The sequence below is a fragment of the Bufo bufo genome, chromosome 1 (genome assembly GCF_905171765.1).
Source record: "Bufo bufo chromosome 1, aBufBuf1.1, whole genome shotgun sequence".
NCBI lineage: Eukaryota > Metazoa > Chordata > Amphibia > Anura > Bufonidae > Bufo > Bufo bufo.
The window spans coordinates 211773225-211796159 of NC_053389.1; the positions used below are offsets into that span (position 1 = coordinate 211773225).

Genomic DNA, 22935 nt, shown 5'->3' on the forward strand with positions numbered 1-22935 from the left:
AAAGATATCCATCAAAATGAAAATATATAAAATTATTAAAGTTCACCAAAAAGCATAGATGTGGTAGGCAATAACAAGTGCTCGGTGGCACTAAATCGGGTGCTCGGCGGCACCAAATCAGAAACCATATTTCCTACCACAATCCGGGGGCTTCCAGTGCACATCGATGAATCCAGGAGGGAATAGATGATAATGTGGTATTGAAGGACAGGGTGGGCAAAGAACTGTCCTGTATATTGCCCTGATAGCCTAACCACAGACAACCCGCCCTGATTAGAGCGACCCCGTCCGGAATCTTACCCTATATAAAAATGGCCCTAGTAAGCCCCTAGGCCCCTGTCTTCCAGGTGATCACTATATAGATCTATGTGTTTTTGACTCATTATAAAAGTATATTATAAGTATATTGCACCCCTCTGTGTATCACACATATCGATAGCACACCTATACTAGTGCTTAAAATGACTTTTGTGGCCCTATTAGTTAGTGTTTGGTGTCCCTAACAGCCTGTCCCTGCTCCACACAACAACCTCTCCCTACACTGGCAAAACACTGAATGTAAAATGGCGGCCAGATCAGGTTTATTTATAAGGTAGGGGTTATGTCCATGTGCTGAAATGTCTCAATTGGCTGTCCTGTACCACCTGATGGACGTGTCATGGGTCAAAGTTCTTCACAATGTAAAAGAATATGGCGGGCGCAAATTTCTCCATATGTTCGCATGTTCGGCGAATCGCGAACACGCAAAGTTTGCCGCGAAACGACCGCTGGGCGAACCGCAAGGCCATCTCTAGTGGTGAGCAAATGAAAGTGGAAAAAGAAACTAAAATTGCTCAGATAGAAAAGGGTAAATACCCCATTATGGAATTTTATATTAATAGATGCAAATCCACTATTTCAAAATCTAATTAATTAACCAAAGCTGGGATCAGTATCTCTCACTGTAGACTGTCCATTACTTTAAATGGAACTGTGCAATTCTTCTTCTGTTCTGCAGGGGCATCAAAGGACTGCAGCCCCTTTTATAACCAGGCTTTAAATGCCTAAATGTCCACAGCAAAATGTAACCTTTTGGGATGATAACATCTAATGATGATTTTTTATTTATTTTTATATACAGTACAGACCAAAAGTTTGGACACACATTCTCCTTCAAAGAGTTTTCTTTATTTTCATGACTATGAAGGCATCAAAACTATGAATTAACACATGTGGAATTATATACATAACAAACAAGTGTGAAACAACTGAAAATATGTCATATTCTAGGTTCTTCAAAGTAGCCACCTTTTGCTTTGATTACTGCTTTGCACACTCTTGGCATTCTCTTGATGAGCTTCAAGAGGTAGTCCCCTGAAATGGTCTTCCAACAGTCTTGAAGGAGTTCCCAGAGATGCTTAGCACTTGTTGGCCCTTTTACCTTCACTCTGCGGTCCAGCTCACCCCAAACCATCTCAGGTCCGGTGACTGTGGAGGCCAGGTCATCTGGCGCAGCACCCATCACTCAAATAGCCCTTACTTTCAAAGTTTTCCCAATTTTTCGGCTGACTGACTGACCTTCATTTCTTAAAGTAATGATGGCCACTCGTTTTTTCTTTACTTAGCTGCTTTTTTCTTGCCATAATACAAATTCTAACAGTCTATTCAGTAGGACTATCAGCTGTGTATCCACCTGACTTCTCCTCAACGCAACTGATGGTCCCAACCCCGTTTATAAGGCAAGAAATCCCACTTATTAAACCTGACAGGGCACACCTGTGAAGTGAAAACCATTTCAGGGGACTACATCTTGAAGCTCATCAAGAGAATGCCAAGAGTGTGCAAAGCAGTAATCAAAGCAAAAGGTGGCTACTTTGAAGAACTTAGAATATGATATATTTTCAGTTGTTTCACACTTGTTTGTTATGTATATAATTCCACATGTGTTAATTCATAGTTTTGATGCCTTCAGTGTGAATCTACAATTTTCATAGTCATGAAAATAAAGAAAACTCTTTGAATGAGAAGGTGTGTCCAAACTTTTGGTCTGTAGTGTATCTTATATATATAGATGAGCGGATTTTTCTAAAACTCGATTCGCCGATTTGCCTAATTTTTGGGGTAAAATTTCGTTTGATCCGAATATATTTGCGGCGAATTACGTAAAAAAAATGGCTATTTCCTAGCTGCTGAGAGCCTTTATAGTGGTGTACAACACTGTACCTTGTAGTAACACACATAGGGAGTCTGCTTTGGTAGTGAAATAATACTGTGAGTCAGTATGACATGTAGATGACAGGCGTCGCTCTTAGAATCACAGCACACTTCACTTATTTGGGCAGTTATGGGGCCAAAACTGACCAAATAACTCAAGTATGAACTCAACCTTACAGGTCGATGTTAGCGCCAAGAAGAAGTGCACTTCTTTTACACCCTCGTCAGCTGATTCCACATAGATGCCTACAGAACCTGTTCTATTAAATGCGTATACAAGTAAAGCGCCCCCCGGATAGAGTGCAGTCTTTCAACACAGTTCAAAGACTGTTTAAAGCTAGAGGAACTGACGAGCCTGAAAGAAAAGATCGATAAACATTGTTCTAATCTACGAGGTAACATCGAAAGCACAAAGCGTGCAAAATTTATAAGAGATTCCGAAGATTACTCAGCAAAGCGGGTGTATAAATGGCAAGATTCTACAGACATGGCTATTACACACACACGCATGTTTGGCCGCAGGACCGGCTCTGCCTCCTTCGGTTCTGGCAGCGATTCTACCACTGGCCAATGCAATACTTTTTTAGGCAGATGCAGTCGACAAAGAAAGCAAATACCAGGAGAGCCGGCCGCCATTATCGGGGAAGCAGATGCACCCAGGACGACCAGATCGCAGGTATGCCAGAGACATTTGTATTGAATCTTTCTTCTAAGAACTAAAGTCCAACACAAATGGACATTTTACAGAAGGGTTTATCATTTAGCCCTACGGACACTATAGATACATTTAGCTTGGATATGGACATGCAAAGGTCTTTTCATAATGTACGATTAAAAACACATTTCTCTGGTAATAAATGTGTACCTGTGTCTTCGGAGAGGGCTAGTGGTGATATTCTCAGCTTGACACAATTTGATCTGAAAATAAAAAGCAAGTTTGTACCTCCAAAATATATCATCCTGTTGAAACATTTGTCAATGTAGTACAGCGGGACTTGGCTACACTACTTGGGAGATTCAAACAGGGCGAATTTTATATGCATCACAATATTACGAAAGATGAGAGAAATGCCCTCTCCCAGTTGGTGGAGGACAAGTCCCTTATATTGAAACCTGCTGATAAGGGGGGTGCCTTAGTGATTCTTGATAAATCATATGTCTCAGAAATTATGAATCAACTACAAAGTGGGGATACATACCATATTTTGCAGTCAGACCCTACAGGGCATATTAAACACATGCTATTAAATGTTGTTGAACAATACAAAGAGAATGGAACGATAGACGCCAAGCTGGTTGATTTTTTTTTATTAATTAACACCCGATTATACCGGTGTTCTACACTTTGCCTAAGGTCCACAAATCTATGACTGATCCGCCAGGCCGCCCCATAGTGGTGGCTACCGATTCTATTCTCTCTCCCCAGCGATACATTTGGATAAGGTATTAACTCCACTTATTAGAACAGCACCGTCGCATTTGAGGGACACCCAACATTTTCTGTCGGAGGTTAAATCGGTGCAGCTCGATGCGGATTGCATTTTAGCAGCATTCGATGTTTGCAGCCTCTATACGTCTATTAGACATACAAAGGATCTGGAGACAGTGGGAGGTTTGCTAGGGGGAAGTACATACAAAACGGAAGAAAAATATTTTTTCCTTTCACTTTTAACTATTTTGTTGGAGTACAATTATTTTCTGTTCCAAGACACTTTCTATCAACAGCAATGTGGGACCGCGATGGGGTCGAATGTCGCACCGCCATATGCAAATTGTTATATGGCACGCTTTGAACATGATTTTATCTATTTAAATCCATTGTATATACAGTACTGCATTTTTTGGCGTTGATTTATCGATGACGTGTTCTGCGTATGGCGGTGCGACATTCCGACCCTAATGCGTTTTTCTGAGTCCATTAATTCGGTGTGGCCCAAGCTTCAGTTCACTTTACATTTTGATAGATGTCGGATCTCATTCCTTGATACGGGGGTGATTAAAAGTACGGATAATAGGATCGTGACCGATCTATATAAAAAAGACACTGACTGAAATAGCTTACTGTTCTATACTAGTAATCATCCTACCAACACAAAAAGGGCATTACCATATTCACAATATCAATGGGTGAGACGCATTGTGCGGGATCCTGAACAATGTGAAATCAGACTAAATGAGATGTCAGCCAAATTTGAGGATAGAGGATACCCTTTACATTTACTTAAGGAACAGAGAAAGAGAATTCCACAGACCATTGAGAATTTCAACAACAACCTATGGTATGCTATAAGAGAACGAAGAATATTTGTGATAAAATTGTTAGAGCAGACATTGGCAGTGACAGAAGGGATTTAAAAAACAAGAAACAATTGCGTCTCTGAGACAAGGAACTTTTCCCTGCCTCGGGTGTGTACACTGTTCGAGTGTCATTAAAAGCCCCTTTATCACTCATCCAAGATCGGGAGAACATATCCCTATAAAAGGTTTTTTCACGTGTGACTGCAATTATGTCATATATATTCTAAAGTGTCCATGTGGTCTTTTATGTAGGGGAAACGTCCACATGAATAAAAGATCGATTTAGTAAGCACAAATCCACGATCGGGAAGGAGAATCTGTTATTACCAATACAGTACCACTTCTATCAAGAGAGACACAATATATCGCAGTTGCGTTTTCAGATCATCGAAGGTGTTAAACAGCCTAGGAGAGGAGGTGATAGGAACTCACTATTGAGAAAGAGAGAGGCCTATTGGATCCATAGGCACGAAACCTTGGAATCTATGGGTCTAAACCGTCACTACGAATTAAACAGTTTTTTATAAAAAAAAAATATTATATAACATTTTATTTAATTTTTTTTACTTTTTTCAATTTTTTTTTTCTTTCAGCTTCGTATTTAATTCTTTTACGATTTACAGTGATTAATTCGGTTTTAGATTTTATTTACATTTATACGTAGATAATGTGGATAGGTTTTCATGATGGATATATTTATACAGGCTTTTCTACAGGTGAAGTGATGCTGAATTGTGCTGAGATTTATTTGTTATAATACTTGTTTGAATTGTGTGTCTACACTTGTTTTTAGGAGGTGTGTCTTATGACATCACGATCACGTGATGCGCACACCTTGATGAGGGGTTTGGCTATTTAATGGTGGTTTTTGTAATGTGTTTATTGCTGTTTGATAAAGACACTTGCGAGTGTCGAAACGCGTCACAGGATTATGTGACAATAAACAAGAACCTTTTGCAGACAACTTACAGTGAGTGCCGGTCCTTTCTTGTTCTTGTTTCGTGGGATGCAAATCCTAGGACGCGAACACCACAAATTATCTACCTGCAGTGCCGACCTATTGGACTTACTACTTCATATTAGAGTGCAGAGGGTGTCAGCAGTAAGTTGTTTGTGTACCCTTCCACTGATCTGTCAGAACAATAACCCACAAAAACGGATCCTGTCTGTGGAGCATACGCCTTCACTTGGTAAGCATGTATTGTCACCATAGTTTGGAGGTGGCGGCAGCATCAGGAGGCGAAAGAGTGGCAAGGTGACATAGTGTTGATATGGCGGCAGCATCCGGAGACCAAAGAGTGGAAAGGGGACAAAGTTTGGATGTTGCGGCAGCATCAGGAGGCGACAGAGTGGCAAGGTGACATAGTGTGGATATGGCGGCAGCATCCGGAGATCACAGAGTGGAAAGGTGACATAGTTTTGAGATGCCAGCAGCATAAGGAGACCACAGAGTGGCAAGGTGACATAATGCGGATATGGCGGCAGCATCCGGAGACCAGAGTGGCAAGGTGACATAGTGTGGAGATGGCAGCAGCATGAGGAGACCACAGAGTGGTAAGGTGACAGTGTTGATATGGCGGCAGCATCCAGAGACCACAGAGTGGCGAGGTGACATAGTGTGGAGATGGCAGCAACATGAGGAAACCAAAGAGTGGCAAGGTGACATAGTGTGGAGATGGCAGCAACATGAGGAGACCAAAGAGTGGCAAGGTGCAGTGGCGTGCCCGGGGGGGGGGTCAGGGCGGTCCGCCCCTCCCGGTGCTGGCTCTCACGAGCAATGAGCACTTCCATCAATACAGATGGAAGCGCTCATTGCTGGAGCGCTGACGCCCACATACTGCAGTGGGGCACGGGAGCGCATAGTTCCCTGCCTGTCCAACCGCCAATCACCGCCATAGGCTTCAGGCCTAGTAGGCCTAAAGCCTATGCGGTAGTGAAATCCCGACGCAGGCGTTCACGCGTGCATGTGACGGGACGCAGAAGCACAGTGAAGTGTGCGCACCTTCCTCTGCTAGCAAGCGCCTGGACATAGGTGAGTATTTAGCTTTTATTTATTTTTATTTTTTTTTTTATTTTATTTTATGTGCCAACTTTGGGGCACACAGGAGGACATGTGGGGGAAAAATATTATGGTGAGATACTGTGTGGGGGCAAATTATTATGGGAGGAATTACTATGTGGGGGCAATAATTATGGGAGGGATTACTGTGTGGGGGGGAAATTACTATATGGGGCAATGTGAGGGAAACTACTGTGTGGGGGCAAATTACTATATGGGGTAGTGAGGGCAGTGTAGGGGAAATTACTGTTTGGGTGCACTGTGGGGGAAACTATTGTGTGGGGGCCAGTGTGGGGGAAATTACTGTGTGGGGGCAGTGTGAGGGAAACTACAGTATGGGGGCAGTGTGGGGGAAACTACTGTGTGGGGTACAGTGTGGTGGATATTACTGTGTGGGGCAGTGTGAGGGAAATTACTGTGTGGGTGCAATGTGGGGCAATTGCTGTGTTGGGGAAATTACTGTGTGGGGGCAGTATGAGGGAAACTACAGTGTGGGGGCATTGTGGGCGAAACTACTGTGTGGGGTCCAGTGTGGGGGAAATTACTGCGTGAGGCAGTGTGGGGGAAATTACTATTGTATGCAGGCAGTGTGGGGGCAATTACTGTGTGGGGGGAATTACTGTGTGGGGGAAATTACTGCGTGGGGGCAGTGTAGGGGGAAATTACTGTATGGGGGCAGTATGGTGCAAATTAATATATGAAGGAAGTTTCTGGGAAAGTACTGTGTGGGAGCAGTGTGAGGGAAATTACCATATGGGGCAGTGTGGGAGAAATTACTGTATGGGGGCAGTGTGGTGAAAACTACTGTGGAGGAAGTGTGGGGCAAATTACTATATAGGAGCAGTGTGGGGGAAATTACTATATGGGTGCAGTATGGGGGAAATTACTATATGGGGGCAGTGTTCCAGGACATGAAGCAGTGAAATGACGTTGTTCATTCCATAGTCCTGGCGACTGAAAAATGACGTGTGGCAGGTGTCACGCATGAGCTGCCACTGGCTGACATCGACACAGTTGAGTACTTCTATCCGCTTGCATCATCAATAAATCGTTGATGGCCTTCAGGAACCACTTGACAACCAGATTGAACACATGTGCCATGCAGGGCACATGGCTCATCCTTCCTTGACGCAGCGCTGACACCATGTTCTTCCCGTTGTCGGTCAGCATGGTTCCGATTTTCAGTTGTCTCGGAGAAAACCAGGATTACATTTCTTGATGCATCACACAGAGCAGTTCCTCCCCTGTGTGACTCCGTTCGCCAAAGAAAACCAGGTGCAGAACAGCATGACAGGCCAAGCCCTGCACATGTGGTATGCTGGAGAGACACTGTGACTTGTCCTTGCAGTGGAGGCTGAGGACATGGTGGAGGATGAGGAGGCAGATGCAGACATTGTCGCAGGGCCAACGGTGTGACAATGTGACCTGGCCAAGTTGCTGGTGTGGCCGTGCAGGAACCACATTCCCCGAGTGGGCTGTAAAGGACATGTATTGTCCCTGACCGTAGTTACAGCTCCATACATCGGCGCTGCTGTGCACTTTGGCAGACACCGACAGGCTCAAGGACTGGCCCACCTTCTGTTCTACATGTGTGTGCAGGGCTGGTACTGCCTTTTTCGTAAAGAACGGCTTGGGACTCTCCACCTTGGCTCGGCACAAGCCATCAGTTCTCTGAAAGGTTCAGAGTCCACCACTTGGAAAGGGAGGGACTGCAGCACGAGCAACTTGGACGGAAGCGCGTTCAGCGTCTGCCCCGTTGGATGCGTGCACGCATACTGCTGTCTCTTGGCAATCTCTTCGTGATTGATTGCTGACAGAATGACTGACGAGGAGTAGGAGGATGAGCATCTGGACCAGCAGAAGATGGGTGTCACCGCCAGTTCTGTGAGAAGGTCTGGCAGACGTCCTTCTCTACCTCTTGCATGACTTTCTTCGTTTTGGTTTCACTTTGTCATCTCCTTTCCTTCTCCCTGGTGTCACCTATTTAGACTAATCGTCTCCCTTTATATTCCCTCCCATACTGCCTCACTTTGCGGTTTATACTACTTCCTGGATGAAGTGTTCACTGCTGGAGACTGCTTCTGCTGCTTGCTCAGATAAGTCTTTTAATGTATTGTGTTTCATTGCTGGCTTGATTCTAGGTGACCCTGACTCCGTCCGTATTAAGTGCAGGGAGCCGGTGGTCATGTCCCCTCACAATTATAGGCTTTTCAGGTGTCACACAGTCATAGACACGCGGGCATGCAATCGTCTACCATTGAGACCCTTGCATGGGCATAGCAGTCAGGAAGAGCTCTTAGGGTTTTATAGGGCTCACATATATGCTCCTTAGTTTGGGATCAAGCCAGTCGGACGTTTATTCATAAGTTCGAGCTATCTGCAACATCATCCGTGACATTATAAACCGCCGTAACCGTCTTAAGCATGGATCCGGTTTCAGCCTTGATTGACCGCATGCAAGGTCTTTTGCTGAAGGTAGCAGATCTCCGTAAAACTGTGTCTCAGTTTCAGGTGAACGGTTCTGCTGGTGTTCATGGAGTTTGTTCCGAGCCTAAGATATCGCTTCCGGATACATTCTCCGGGGGTAGTGAGAATTTTGTTCGCTTTAGAGAGGCTTGCAAACTCCATTTTCGCCTACTTCCCCACTCCTCTGGTGATGAGGAGCAGATTGTGGGGATCATCATCTCGCTGCTCAGGAATAACACTCAGTCTTGGGCCTTTTCGCTGCCGGTGGGGGCATGGCCCGTCCGATCGGTGGATGAATTTTTTGTAGCCCTGGGGCAGATATATGATGACCCGGATCGTATTGCTCTGGCTGAATCTAAACTGCGTCTTTTATGCCAGGGTAAACAGTCCGCAGAGATATATTGTTCTGAATTTCGGAGATGGGCAGCTGATACTGGTTGAATGATGCTGCACTCCAAAGTCAATTTTGCCGTGGTCTTTCGGAAAGATTGAAAGATGCATTTGCTTTTCATGAGAGACCAGCCTCGTTAGAATCTGCCATGTCTCTAGCTGTTCGTATTGACAGGCGTCTTAGAGAGAGAGAGGAGACTACTCCTTCCTGTCATATTCAGCCCAAGGACAGTGGGGCTGTCTCATTCAGTGTGCAGGGGTCTCAGTCTCTCTCAATCCCCTCTGAGGAGGAGGCCATGCAGCTGGGTTTGCTTGCCTCTGATAGTAGAGGATTCAGCTCTCAGAGGAGGGGTTATTTTTGCTGTGGGGGTATAAATCATTTGGCTAATGTTTTCCCCTCTAGGAGATTCATGGAGTTTTCTGAGGGTAATAAAAAAGAAACAAAAAAAAAACCCTCTAAAAACTTTCCATTTGCTACTATTGGCAAGGTTGATGCGGAAATTGAAGGTTTGCCGTTTGCTTGTAGTTCCCGTTTTCTCCTACCTGCCAGGGTGGCGCTAGACAGCAAGAACATTGTTTGTGAGATTTTTGTAGATAGTGGAGCAGCTGTCAATCTCATTGATAATCAATTTGCAATAACGCATGGTTTCCAGGTATGCATTTTGGAAAAGGATATACCTGTTTTTGCTATCGATTCCACTCCACTTTCTCAAAGATCGTTAAAGGGCATAGTTCACAATATCCGTTTGACTGTGGGTGACGCTCATGTTGAGGATATGTCATGTTTCATCCTAAGCGGATTACCTACTCCTCTAGTGTTGGGGCTACCCTGGCTCACTAAACATAACCCCACTCACGGCGTCTCTCTAGAGGTTTCTACCAAGAATGTACCATCTTTTCTCTCAGAATTTTCGGATGTGTTTTCCGAGAGTGGTGTCCAGGAGTTGCCCCCTCACCGGGAGTACGACTGCCCTATTAATGTCATCCCAGGCGCCAAGCTGCCAAAATCACGTTTATACAATCTCTCCCAACCTGAAAGAGTCACTATGTGTACTTATATCTCTGAGAGCCTGAGAAAGGGACACATCCGACCCTCGAAGTCACCTGTTGCCGCTGTATTTTTTTTTGTTAAGAAAAAAGAAGGTTCTTTAAGACCTTGTCTGGATTTCAGGGAGCTGAACCGTATCACAATTCGTGACCCATATCCGCTTCCTCTGATCCCGGACCTGTTTAACCAGATTATTGGGGCTAAAGTTTTTTCTAAGTTGGATTTAAGAGGGGCATACAACCTAGTCAGGGTCAGGGAAGGGGACGAATGGAAGACGGCCTTCAATACCCCTGAGGGTCATTTTGAGAATTTGGTTATGCACTTTGGTTTGATGAATGCTTCGGCCGTCTTCCAACATTTTGTGAACAGCATTTTTTATCATTTAATGGGGAAATTTGTTCTGGTGTATCTAGATGACATTTTGATTTTTTCTCCTGATTTCAAGACTCATCGGGACCACCTATGTCAGGTCTTGCTGATTCTGTGGGAGAATAAATTGTACGCTAAACTGGAAAAATGTGTGTTTGCGGTTCCGGAGATTCAATTTCTTGGTTTTCTTCTCTCTGCTTCTGGTTTTCGATTAGACCCTGAGAAGGTCCACGCTGTGCTTGATTGGGAGCTTCCTGAGAATCAGAAGGCGCTGATGCGGTTTTTGGGTTTTGCCAATTATTACAGAAAGTTTATTTTAAATTATTCCTCTGTTGTTAAGCCACTCACTGATATGACTAAAAAGGGGGTAGATTTTTCCTCGTAGTCGGTAGATGCGCTTATAGCCTTTTCTAGTATCAAAGAGAGTTTTGCTTCCGCTCCCATTTTAGTACAACCTGATGTCTCTCTACCTTTTATTGTTGAGGTGGATGCTTCTGAGGTGGGTGTGGGTGCGGTCTTATCTCAGGGTCCCTCTCCTGCCAAATGGCAACCGTGTGCCTTTTTCTCAAGGAAACTCTCCTCTGCAGAGAGAAATTACGATGTGGGAGATAGGGAGTTGTTGTCCATCAAATTAGCTTTTGAGGAATGGCGCCATTGGTTAGAGGGAGCCAGACACCCTATTACCGTGTTTACTGACCATAAGAATCTGGCCTACTTGGAATCGGCCAAGCGTCTGAACCCAAGACAGGCCAGATGGTCTTTGTTCTTTTCTAGGTTTAATGTTGTTGTTACGTTCCACCCTGGGGTTAAAAATGTGAAGGCAGATGCCCTGTCACGTTGTTTTCCAGGAGGGGGGAACTTTGAAGACCCGGGTCCCATTTTGGCTGAAGGGGTGGTCGTCTCTGCTCTTTATCCTGATTTGGAGGCAAAGGTTCTTGCAGCCCAGGCAGAGGCTCCTGATCTTTGTCCTCCTGGGAGGTTGTTTGTGCCTCTCGCTTTACGACACAAGGATTTTAAGGAGCACCACGATACTGTCCTTGCTGGGCACCTGGGGAATAGAGCCACAGTGGATCTCATTGCTCGGAGATTCTGGTGGCCGGCTCTTCGTAAGATGGTTGAGGGTTTTGTTGCAGCCTGCGAGACCTGCGCTCGTGCCAAGGTCCCTCATTCACGGCCATCGGGTTCTCTCCTCCCGTTACCCATTCCTTCCCATCCTTGGACGCATCTGTCCATGAACTTCATTATGGACCTGCTTCGTTCCTCGGGGAAGACTGTGATTCTGGTGGTAGTTGACCGTTTTAGCAAAATGGCGCCTTTCATTCCCTTTCCTGGGTTACCCAATGCTAAGACGTTGGCGCAAGCCTTTGTTGATCACATTGTTAAATTGCATGGCATTCCTTCAGACATCGTTTCTGATAGGGGCACGCAATTTGTTTCCAAATCCTGGAAGGCCTTCTGTTCTCGCTTGGGGATTCGGTTGTCGTTCTCTTCTGCTTTTCACCCGCAGTCGAATGGTCAGAGCGAACGCGTCAATCAGAATCTGGAGATATATCTGCGCTGTTTTGTGGCGGAGAATCAGGAGGATTGGTTTTTTTTTTTGTCCCTTGATGAGTTTGCTTTAAATAACCGTCGCCAGGAGTCCTCTGATAAGTCACCATTTTTTGGTGCATATGGGTTTCATCCGCAGTTTGGGACATTCTCTGGAGAGGGGTCTTCTGGTTTACATGATGAGGAGAGATTTTCCTCGTCTTTGTCATTTATTTGGCAAAAGATTCAGGGTAATCTGAAGAGGATGAGTGAGAGATATAAGCGTGTGGCGGATAAGAGACGTGTGCCTGGTCCGGACCTGAATGTGGGTGATCTGGTGTAGTTGTCTACAAAGAATATAAAACTGAAGGTTCCCTCCTGGAAGTTGGGTCCTAAGTTTATTGGGCCTTACAAGATCTTGTCCGTCATCAATCCCGTTGCCTTCCGTCTTGATCTTCCTCAGACTTGGAAGATCCATAATGTTTTTCACAGGTCCCTATTAAAACCTTATGTCCAACCCACTGTACCCTCCTCTTTGCCTCCTCCTCCGATTTTTGTTGATGGTAATCTTGAATTTCAAGTCTCTAGGATTGTGGATTCTTACATTATCCGCGGTTCTCTCCAGTACCTCGTTCATTGGGAGGGTTATGGTCCTGAGGAGAGGATGTGGGTCCCAGTGGCGGACATTAAGGCCACTCGTCTCATCAGGGCTTTCCACAGGTTTCATCCTTAGAAGGTGGGCTCTGAGTGTCCGGAGTCCACCCGTAGAGGGAGGGGTACTGTCACCGCCAGTTCTGTGAGAAGGTCTGGCAGACGTCCTTCTCTACCTCTTGCATGACTTTCTTTGTTTTGGTTTCACTTTGTCATCTCCTTTCCTTCTCCCAGTTGTCACCTATTTAGACTAATCGTCTCCCTTTATATTCCCTCCCATACTGCCTCACTTTGCGGTTTATACTACTTCCTGGATGAAGTGTTCACTGCTGGAGGCTGCTTCTGCTGCTTGCTAAGATAAGTATTTTAATGTATTGTGTTTCCTTGCTGGCTTGATTCTAGGTGACCCTGACTCCGTCCGTATTAAGTGCAGGGAGCCGGTGGTCGTGTCCCCTCACGATTATAGGGTTTTCAGGTGTCACACAGTCATAGGTACGTGGGCATGCAATCGTCTACCATTGAGACCCTTGTATGGGCATAGCAGTCAGGGAGAGCTCTTAGGGTTTTATAGGGCTCACCTATATGCTCTTTAGTTTGGGATTAAGCCAGTCGGACGTTTATTCATGAGGTTCCAGCTATCTGCAACATCATCCGTGACAATGGGATTGACAGACAGCTCCCTTCGGTATAGGTGGTGGAGCCTTGACTGGCTGAAACTGGGTGCTTGACACTGAGCGATGCAGCGATAGCTGCGGCAGGCTGGACCACCACATTAGAGCCATAGTTCTCCCAGGCCACTTCATGGTGACGCTGCATATGTTGACGCAGGGCCGTGGTGCCAACACTGGCACCCTACCCACGCTTCACCTTATGCCTACATATTCTACATATGGCCATGTTGACCTCCTCTGGCGGCTTTACAAAAAACTGCCACACTGCCGAGTGCCTGATTGTCCCCCCAACACTACTCACTGGCTGACTGCTACCGCCGCTGATTTCGTGAACCCGTGCACCACTCCTTTCCGGGCAGGTAGGCTGCTGCAAAGCAGGTGGTCCACCCCGTGCCCGTTTTGCTCCCGATCTCCCACTGCTGCCACCCTGCTGACTCCCAGCCACGCTAGCGACTTGCTGGCCCTGCCGCTGGCTCACGGGCAAGCTGCCACCCTCTTCTCCTGATAATGATGAAGCCCCTTCTTCACCTGGTTCACAAGTGCGATCGGCTTCATCATCATCGAGTAGTGTCTGCACATCACTGATGTCCTCCTCAACGGTCTCTGGGTCAGAAGCCTGACCGCTCGCAACACAAGCTTCCACGCCACTCTCCTCCTCACTACTTGCCCGCCTAGCGGAGGAAGTGGGTTGGATGTCTCCTCCAGATCTTGTCTGGGCAGTAGCTGCTGACTGTCCTCTAGTAGCTCTTCCTTGGTGAAAAGTGGAGCTGAGCCCACAGCATGTAGTACTTCTCGCTATGAGAGAACAGAAAAGGCCAGAGGCAGGTTAAGGACAGGTGAGGGCACAGGGCCTTCTCCCGGGTCATGCCAACTAAGGGTTGTGTCAGACAAACCCACCGACTGTTGGCTGGGGTTGTCTGATGTCACTTGGGATGACGTGGATGATCGCGTTAACCAATCAAGAACCGATGGGTTGCTGGTCAAGACACGACCGCTAGATGACACTGGGAGCTCAGGTCTCTCGCTGCGACTCCTGCTGCCACGCCCTTTACTCTGCTGTGACCTCTGCTTGCGCCAGAAACATTCAGGCCTCTGCCACTCCTCTGTGCAGGGCCTGGCACTTCTCTGCCTGACATACTTGTAGCTGAACTAAACAAATTAAATGGAAATTAAAACACCCCTAAAAGGGACAAATATTTTTTTCTTTTTGTACTGAAATAGTCCACTAAACGCTTTCACCACAATAAACTGGAGAAATGCACTGAGAATATATTTTTCTTGTTGTACTGAAATACGACCCTATAAGCTTTGACTAGAAATATCTGCAGCAGTGAACTGAGAATATATATTTCTTGTTGGATGGAAATAGGCTACTATATGCTTTGACCAGAAATTTTTTTAAGGGTTTCTGTCACCTGAAAAATGGGTATTAAGCTGGCTGACTTTAGCGATGTGCTAATGTCAGGTGAACATAACTATATTAGTGCCATCTCACTGTCGGCTGCCATTATTGAGAAAAATGAACTTTTATAATATGCTAATTAGCCTATATGAGCAGGGGGGGGGGCGTTGCCCGTGCCCCTAAAGGCTCAGTTCTCCTACCTCTGGCCACACCCTTCTACACTAGATTGACAGGGCCAGGCAGCGTTCACCTCTTCCTGCCGGCCCCATGCGCTGGGGAGATTTCGCACCATTCAGTATTCGGCGCAGGCGCAGTGAGGAAGCTGGCTGCCGGCGAGCGCCTTACACTAACTGTGCCTGCTCTGTATACTGAACAGTACGGCGCAGGCGTGAGATTTACACTGCAGACAGGGCCGGAGGTAGGAGACCAATGCTGCCTGGCCCTGTTAATCTAGTGCAGCAGGGTGTAGCCAGAGGTGGGAAAACGGAGCCTCTAGGAGCAGGGGCAATGCCCCCTGCTCCTAGAGGCTAATTAGCATAATATAAAAGTTTGTTTTTCTCAATAACGGCGGCAAGCAGTGATATAGCACTAATATAGTTATGTTCAGCTGACATTAGCATATCGCTAATTTCAGCCAGCTTAATACCTATTTTTAGGTGACAAAAACCCTTCATAGAATCTGATTGAAGTGCGTATATATATTTCTTGAAGTACAGAAATACTCCACTATGCGCTTTCAACAGAAATCACTGCAGCAGTGCACTGAGAATATATAGCTCTGAAATTGGCCACTATCCGCTTTGATCAGAAAATAATTTGAGTGAAATTTGTATATAGTTTCCTTGAAGTACTAAAATTCGCCCCTACACGCTTTCACCAGAAATAACTGCAGCAGTGAACCGAGAATATATATTTCTTGTTGGATGGAAACAGGCCACTATACACTTTGACCAGAAAAAAATGTAAGACTCTGATTGAAGTTTGTATATATATATATTACTTGAAGTATTGAAATACGCAACTATACGCTTTCAACAGAAAGCAGCAGCAGCAGCAGCTGGCTTCTCCTCTGTGTGGTCCTGGTATCTTCTCTCTGCTACAGATAATCGCTGGTTTGAGGAACATATTTTTCACCCTCCAAGACGCACTGGCCCATAAGACGCACCTAGGATTTAGAGGAGGATAATAAGAAATTTTTTTTTTCCATTGCACCTCAGGTCAGACCAGCAATCAGACCCCCAATGTTAATCAGAGGTCAGATAAGACCCCCAATGCCTCAGATCAGTCCCCTATGTCAGCCATCAGTCCCCCATGTCAGCCATCAGCCCCCATGTCAGCCATCATGCCCCCATGTCAGCCATCATGCCCCCCTATGTCAGCCATCATGCCCCCCCATGTCAGCCATCATGCCCCCCCATGTCAGCCATCATGCTCACCCCTGTCAGCCATCAGCTAAAATACAATTTAAAAAAATAACTTACCTCTCCTGCTCCTGGACGCTGCTGCTCCTCACCACCAGTGCTCTCTCTCTTCTTCTTGGTTCTCGGCTGTCAGCTGTGAAGGCTGTGCACAGTGAGGTCACATGGTGCGCAGCCCATTACAGCAGACAGCCGAGCAGAGGACCAGAAATCGGTGAGTACAGATCCTTCACTGCTTCCAGGTCCTCCTGTACTAATGAAGCGCTTCCAAAATGGAAGCGCTTCATTAGTGTTCGCCCCATAAGACCCAGGGGCAAAAAATGCAGGGTATTTTAAAAAAAAGTTTCATTTTTCCGCCCCCCTCCCCTCTGCGCCCTAAGGCAGCCGCTTAGTCTGCCTTATTATAGTGCCGGCCCTGCAACATTGTAGTGCGTATATATTTTTCTTTTTTTACTGAAATACACCCCTATGCGCTTTCACCAGAAATAACTGCAGAAGTGAAATGTGTATATATTTTTCTTGTAGTACTGAATAAGATACTCCTATATAAGCCTCTAAAGGCTTTTCAACATAGCACTTGCAGCCCAATAACAAATAGCTGGAATGACAGAGCTGTCTAATGACTATTTGGATCCCGAAATAATCGTTCCCTGCACTTGTAAATCACTTTCCTATCAATGTCCCTAGCACCTTCTGAAGTCTCTTCCTGCACTAAGAGCTGTGAAATGATTCCTCCCTATCCTTTCCCTGCACTTACAAATCGTTTTTTCTTCTTTTTTTTTTCCCACAATCGTTTTTCCACTTGCTGTCCCTAATGCCTTCAAACGTCTGTCCCTGCACTCTGAACGCTGGAAAATGGCAGAATCTAAAATGGCCGCATTTATTTATACGGCTGTGACATCACAGGGCTGGCTGGCTGCTGATTGGCTGCATGCAGGCATGTCAGTCTGGGTGATCCCGCCTTCCCAGAGTTTCTTGCCCCATGTCCTCAGTCCTCACATGTGTAGCCGCCATTTTAGGAAAATTGCGATTCATTACCACGAAGCGCGAGGAAATTTGCATTCGTTGCAAATGAAATTTTTCCTGAAATTCTAAACAAATTCCACTTTGTCAGCTTTGATTCGCTCATTTCTACTTTATACTTTAGACTTTTGCAGCTTGAATTGGACTTTTATATGATATGAAAACCAATATATCTTATTTACTTAAAGCAATTCTGTCATCAGGTATTTCCCTATCACATTGTTTGCATGGGCACATAGCTGTGCTTCATATGATTAAAATACTTATTTTCTTTTGTTGATCTGAGGCTCTGTTCCCAAGTTATGATACTTTTTCATAATATGCAAATTCGACCTTTGGTAAATAAGGGCATCTCCTTTGCACCCAAGCTCCGCTAATTTCTGTGGTCAGCCACTCCCTGGCTGCTCTGTGAATCAAAGGGAGGGGCTGGCCACAGAAAGGAGTGGAGCTTAGGTGCAACAAGAGCAATAGAGACACCCTCATTGCACCAAAGGCTTCATTTGCCTAATAAGAAAATGTATCTTAACTCGGGAATGGAACCTCAGATCAACAAAAGAAAAAAAGTGTTTTAATCAGAGGAAGTACGGCTATGTGTCTATGCAACAGTTTCATAGGGAGTTATTTTTTTTGTTATAGTAAGCATGATTAGAAATAGGAAAATATGCATGCATTACTTTTGTAATGGAAGCCATGGCACTGTGAAGGATTCATTTTTAACAGAACCACGGACACTGACTTTTCCTATTAACTTTATGGTGTCTGAGATTTCTGGCAATAGCATTATGCACTATTATTGCTGTCAAAAATCCTGGACTATGTATTAGTAAGAAAAGAAAAATACAAGACAAGACTGCTTCATAGGGCATTATTTCTGTAAATCAGTGATGGTGGACTGCTTCCAGTGAACACTAGTGTAATTGCCCACCTTACTAGGTTAAGCAGAGGCACAACAATTGCATCAGTAAGGAGATCGGCGAGCTGCAAGTCAGGGAAACTGTAGATCACCAGGTCAATCGAAGAACAGAAGAAAAAATCCTTTTCTGCTACCCCATGAAGATTCCAGGGGACACTAACATCTAGACATAACATAATTTATTGTAATGCATTTCAGAAATCACAAAAGCCCCTTCTTAAGACAATGTGCCACAAAATGTGCTGGGTCCGACAGCAGCAAAGGGTCCCTTTAAGAAATATTTGTGACGCCAGTTGCAGTGAAGCAACAACGGGACAGAGTCTATTTAAGAATTGGTGTTGGTGGTGGTACCCTGGTCTAGGAATGGCCGAATGGTATAGGGTGGCCTACAATGTCCCTTTAAGTAATTTTGTGTCACGGTGCTCCTACCTGGATATGCTGGACCCCAGACATTGTCTTCCGAAGCATCAAATAAGGAGTAGTAGAATTGGGGGGATAAAGGAAATAATTTGAGTCTAGACCTTGTGATGAAGTTCAATAACAGCTTTACTTGACATAAACGTTTCTCCAAACGGGTTACAGACTTTGTCTTGTTTCCAGCAGGCTTTAGCATTAACTGTGGCAGGCAAACTCGTCTCTGCTACATCTATTGCACTTCTGACTCTGCTGGACAAACAGGCTGACTGTATGACTCAGCTTTCTCTGGATGCTGCAACTTCTCTCGGTAGACTGTCTCTTAAGTAGTACCAGGGAACTCTACTTTCTGGCTTCTAAGGCTTCAGGCTGTGGCCTCCATATCCAGCAGAGCTAAAGGTGCTCTAGCTGGCTTGCTTCGTGCCCAGCCCTTGCTTCCTTCCCCTAGCAGAGGGTAAGCTAGACTCTCCCCTAGCAGGAGGTAAGCTAAACTGACTTCTAACTAACTAGTCCCCGTTCCTCCTTAGAGGGAGAGTTAGAATGGAAAGAAGGGTTCTATTCTCTCTAACTGTAGATCTGCCATGCTTGCTGCCACCTACTGGTTAACCAGGTAAATTTCACTTGAACATAACAGTTGCAAAATAGGAAATGCACAGTGTTTGGACCTAAAATAACTACACAGATGACATATTAGACCATTAGAGATAGTAGCGGGGTGCAGAAGTGGTAATGCCACTCAGGGGAGTTACAAATGCATTACAATAAAGGACATTGCATTCAGCTGTTGGTTCCCCCTGAAATCTACATGGTATTTTCTTCTATTCTTCGAAAAATCCTGGACTAGCCGATGGAACACTCAAGAAAGCTCTTAATGGTGGTGTGAGTTGGAGGAATCTTGTATAATATGTATAAAACCATTGGATTGCTTTGAGCAGGGATGTGGATACAGAGCTCTGCTTCTCCCACGCCCCATGTGTTACATAGGCATCTATGTTGTCATGATGATGTCACATGACATCAGCCAAAATTAGGTCATTTCCTTCTTGCATTTGTGATATAATGTTAAACATAGTGCTCCCTTCACAGCCTTTGTTTATAGACAGTTATTGTGCTCCGCTTCACTGTAATTTTAGGAAATGGTTAAAGACCTTAAGTCTCCATTTCTTTTCCTGTCTTAACCACTGAGCCATGACCTTATCTTTTTTTTGCCAGATACAAAACGGAATAACTTGCACAGCATTGTTTTAACCTCGCAGTCACAAATGTTTCAAATCTCCATCTCAATTCTTCATCTTACGAAGCAGACAATTTAACTCACATCGCAGCTAGTGTGAGAAAAGGTCACAGATCGCTTTCCTAGCCATCAAAGTGACAAAGTGGGTAAAATATCGAGCAGCTTAATGAAGAGTTGTGGTGTCACAACAGGAAAAAAGATCTATTCTGCCGGCAGATAAGAGGCTCATTTCTTCTTCCGGCTGTAATGTGCCACTTTCTCTTTCCCCTCATGTCCATTTCTTAAAGCTCTTGGCCTTCTTTTACTTCCCGTTTATTTGCGATGTATATTGCAAGCACTACAGTACGGAGACAAGCAGAAAATACATCTATTTTTTTTAATTAGCCCACCCCTGCACGGTTCTTCTTTAGTAGATGAGTAGAGTGGGATTGCATTGGGCATGTCATCAGTAGTGTCAGATATGATAACATTTCTGCAATATATAGATGACATTAAAAATACCATTATGAGGTGCAATATTAAGACTGTCAAAATACCTCATACCATAAGATTCTATGTTTTGGATCAAAGTATATAGTATAAGGTTTCGTTATAGTACAAGTTATTATAACTGTTTATGTTTTATGTTGGTTTAGATACTTCCTAGGTAAAAATTAGAGCATAATTGTCTGATGTATAAATGCATTGGAGGATGAGTGTAACCCTTTACATGTTAACTTGCAAGTTTGACATATTTTATATGTTTTTGCTTGGCTTTTTTTTATTATTTTTAACCTCAATAAATTACATGGGGGTGTAGTACTTTCTTTCAAAAGCAGTTCATATATCACTAAAGTGAAGAAGCCAACATCAAGCTATGTCATAGGCTCGGTTGACTTAAATTTGCGTTTGAATATTAAGGATCATTTAAAAAGACCGGCACACCATTGGTATAAACCATAGATGCCAGTTTGCCCTATTGATCCCATATAACGATTAACAATTCTACGGCAATTACGGAAATTATAATTTTTTTAGTGGCACATAAATGTGTCATTTGGGTGTTTTCAGCATCTGGAAGAATTTGCATATTCATGAGCATCTCAAGAAATGCCACCTCCAGTCCTTTGACTGAGATGAGATTTCATAGAGTGTATGCTTTAAACCAAAAGAAACTAAGACATCAATTAATAGGTTGGAGATGGATTTGCATGAGAAGCTCATTAATATGTCTGACTCTGCTTAGTCCTGAAAGCCCAGTTGTCATCTCAAGTCATTTACATGGCGAATATAACAGTTATAATGCGATTTATGCAGTATTGTGAATTGTTATTTGGCATTGATAGTGAAAACTGACTCCTAGTCTTGGTGTATCCATAGTGGTTGAGCAGTTTAGAGGAGAAGAAGGAGGTGGTAGGTTTTCTTTAGTTTAAGCATTCTGGGAATTAACATTTCTGTTTTACTCTTTGACTGTAATCCTGGTACAGTTCTCAAATTAACAATTGTCCAATTTTTTATCACCAAGTATTCATATACTGTAGAAAGCTTGACAAATATACCACTGATACACATAATATGCCTTGTATCAGATTTTGGCTTTCACAGTTTAAGATTTTTTGACATGTTGAATATTTGAATATGTTGTTTCATCTAAATGTGTAGCTGTTTTTTTTTGTTTTAAAATGTAAACTTGAACATGAAATGTTACCTTTTTGTCTCTACAGCCATATAACAGACCAGATCATATTTGTCAAGCAATGCTGTAAAGGATTCTGCATTGATATTCTTAAACGTCTTGCCAAAACTATTGGATTTACTTATGATCTTTACCTGGTAACTAATGGAAAACATGGGAAGAAGATAGAAGGAGTATGGAATGGAATGATTGGAGAGGTGAGATACAGTTAGTGATATCCTATTGTTCTATTTTGTCTTACATTTTGAATCCTGCTACATGTGTGTTTTTTTGTGCTGTAATATTGTGTTAAACTGAATTGCTGAACCCATCACCAAGTAAAAGTAGGTGCCAGGTAGGTATATGTTTATCTAAATACCTATGATATATTATTTTACAGGTATTGTATAAGCTGAATTGGATTATCTCATGAAACTACACCTTGTATTTCTTAGGATATGTATCCAGATAATGACAAAACATAAAAAGTATGGTGCATGTAGGTGTAGTTATTGTTTCAACAGTACCAGAGAAAAAATGGTGTCAACAAAAAGATGGTATAATAGTATATCCCGATGTTGCTTTATTATAAGGATCCATTGGATCAGAAATGATGCAACTAGTGTTGTAGATCACCAATTTACATACAGTTGCAAGAAAAAGTATGTGAACCCTTTGGAATTATATGGATTTCTGCACAAATTGGTCATAAAATGTGATCCGATCTTCATCTAAGTCACAACAATAGACAATCACAGTCTGCTTAAACTAATAACACACAAATAATTAAATGTTACTATGTTTTTATCGAACACACCATGTAAACATTCACAGTGCAGGTGGAAAAAGTATGTAAACCCCTAGACTAATGACACCTCCAAGAGCTAATTGGAGTGAGGTGTCAGCCAACTGGAGTCCAATCAATGCGATGAGATTGGAGGTGTTGGTTACAGCTGCCCTGCCCTATATAAAACACACACCAGTTCTGGGTTTGCTTTTCACAAGAAGCATTGCCTGATGTGAATGATGCCTCGCACAAAAGAGCTCTCAGAAGACCTTACGATTAAGAATTGTTGACTTGCATAAAGCTGGAAAGGGTTATAAAAGTATCTCCAAAAGCCTTGCTGTTCATCAGTCCACGGTAAGACAAATTGTCTATAAATGGAGAAAGTTCAGCACTGCTGCTACTCTCCCTAGGAGTGGCC

General features: G+C 44.0%; 1 protein-coding gene across 1 annotated transcript in view; it reads left to right on the plus strand.

Moving 5' to 3' along the window:
• The window catches only part of GRIN2D (glutamate ionotropic receptor NMDA type subunit 2D), a 642162-nt gene that overhangs the window by 241268 nt on the left and 377959 nt on the right, over positions 1–22935 (plus strand). Inside the window, exon 5 of the mRNA XM_040434835.1 lies at positions 21780–21948. Within this exon, the coding sequence (XP_040290769.1) occupies positions 21780–21948 (169 nt within the window). The remainder of the gene's footprint in view (positions 1–21779; positions 21949–22935) is intronic.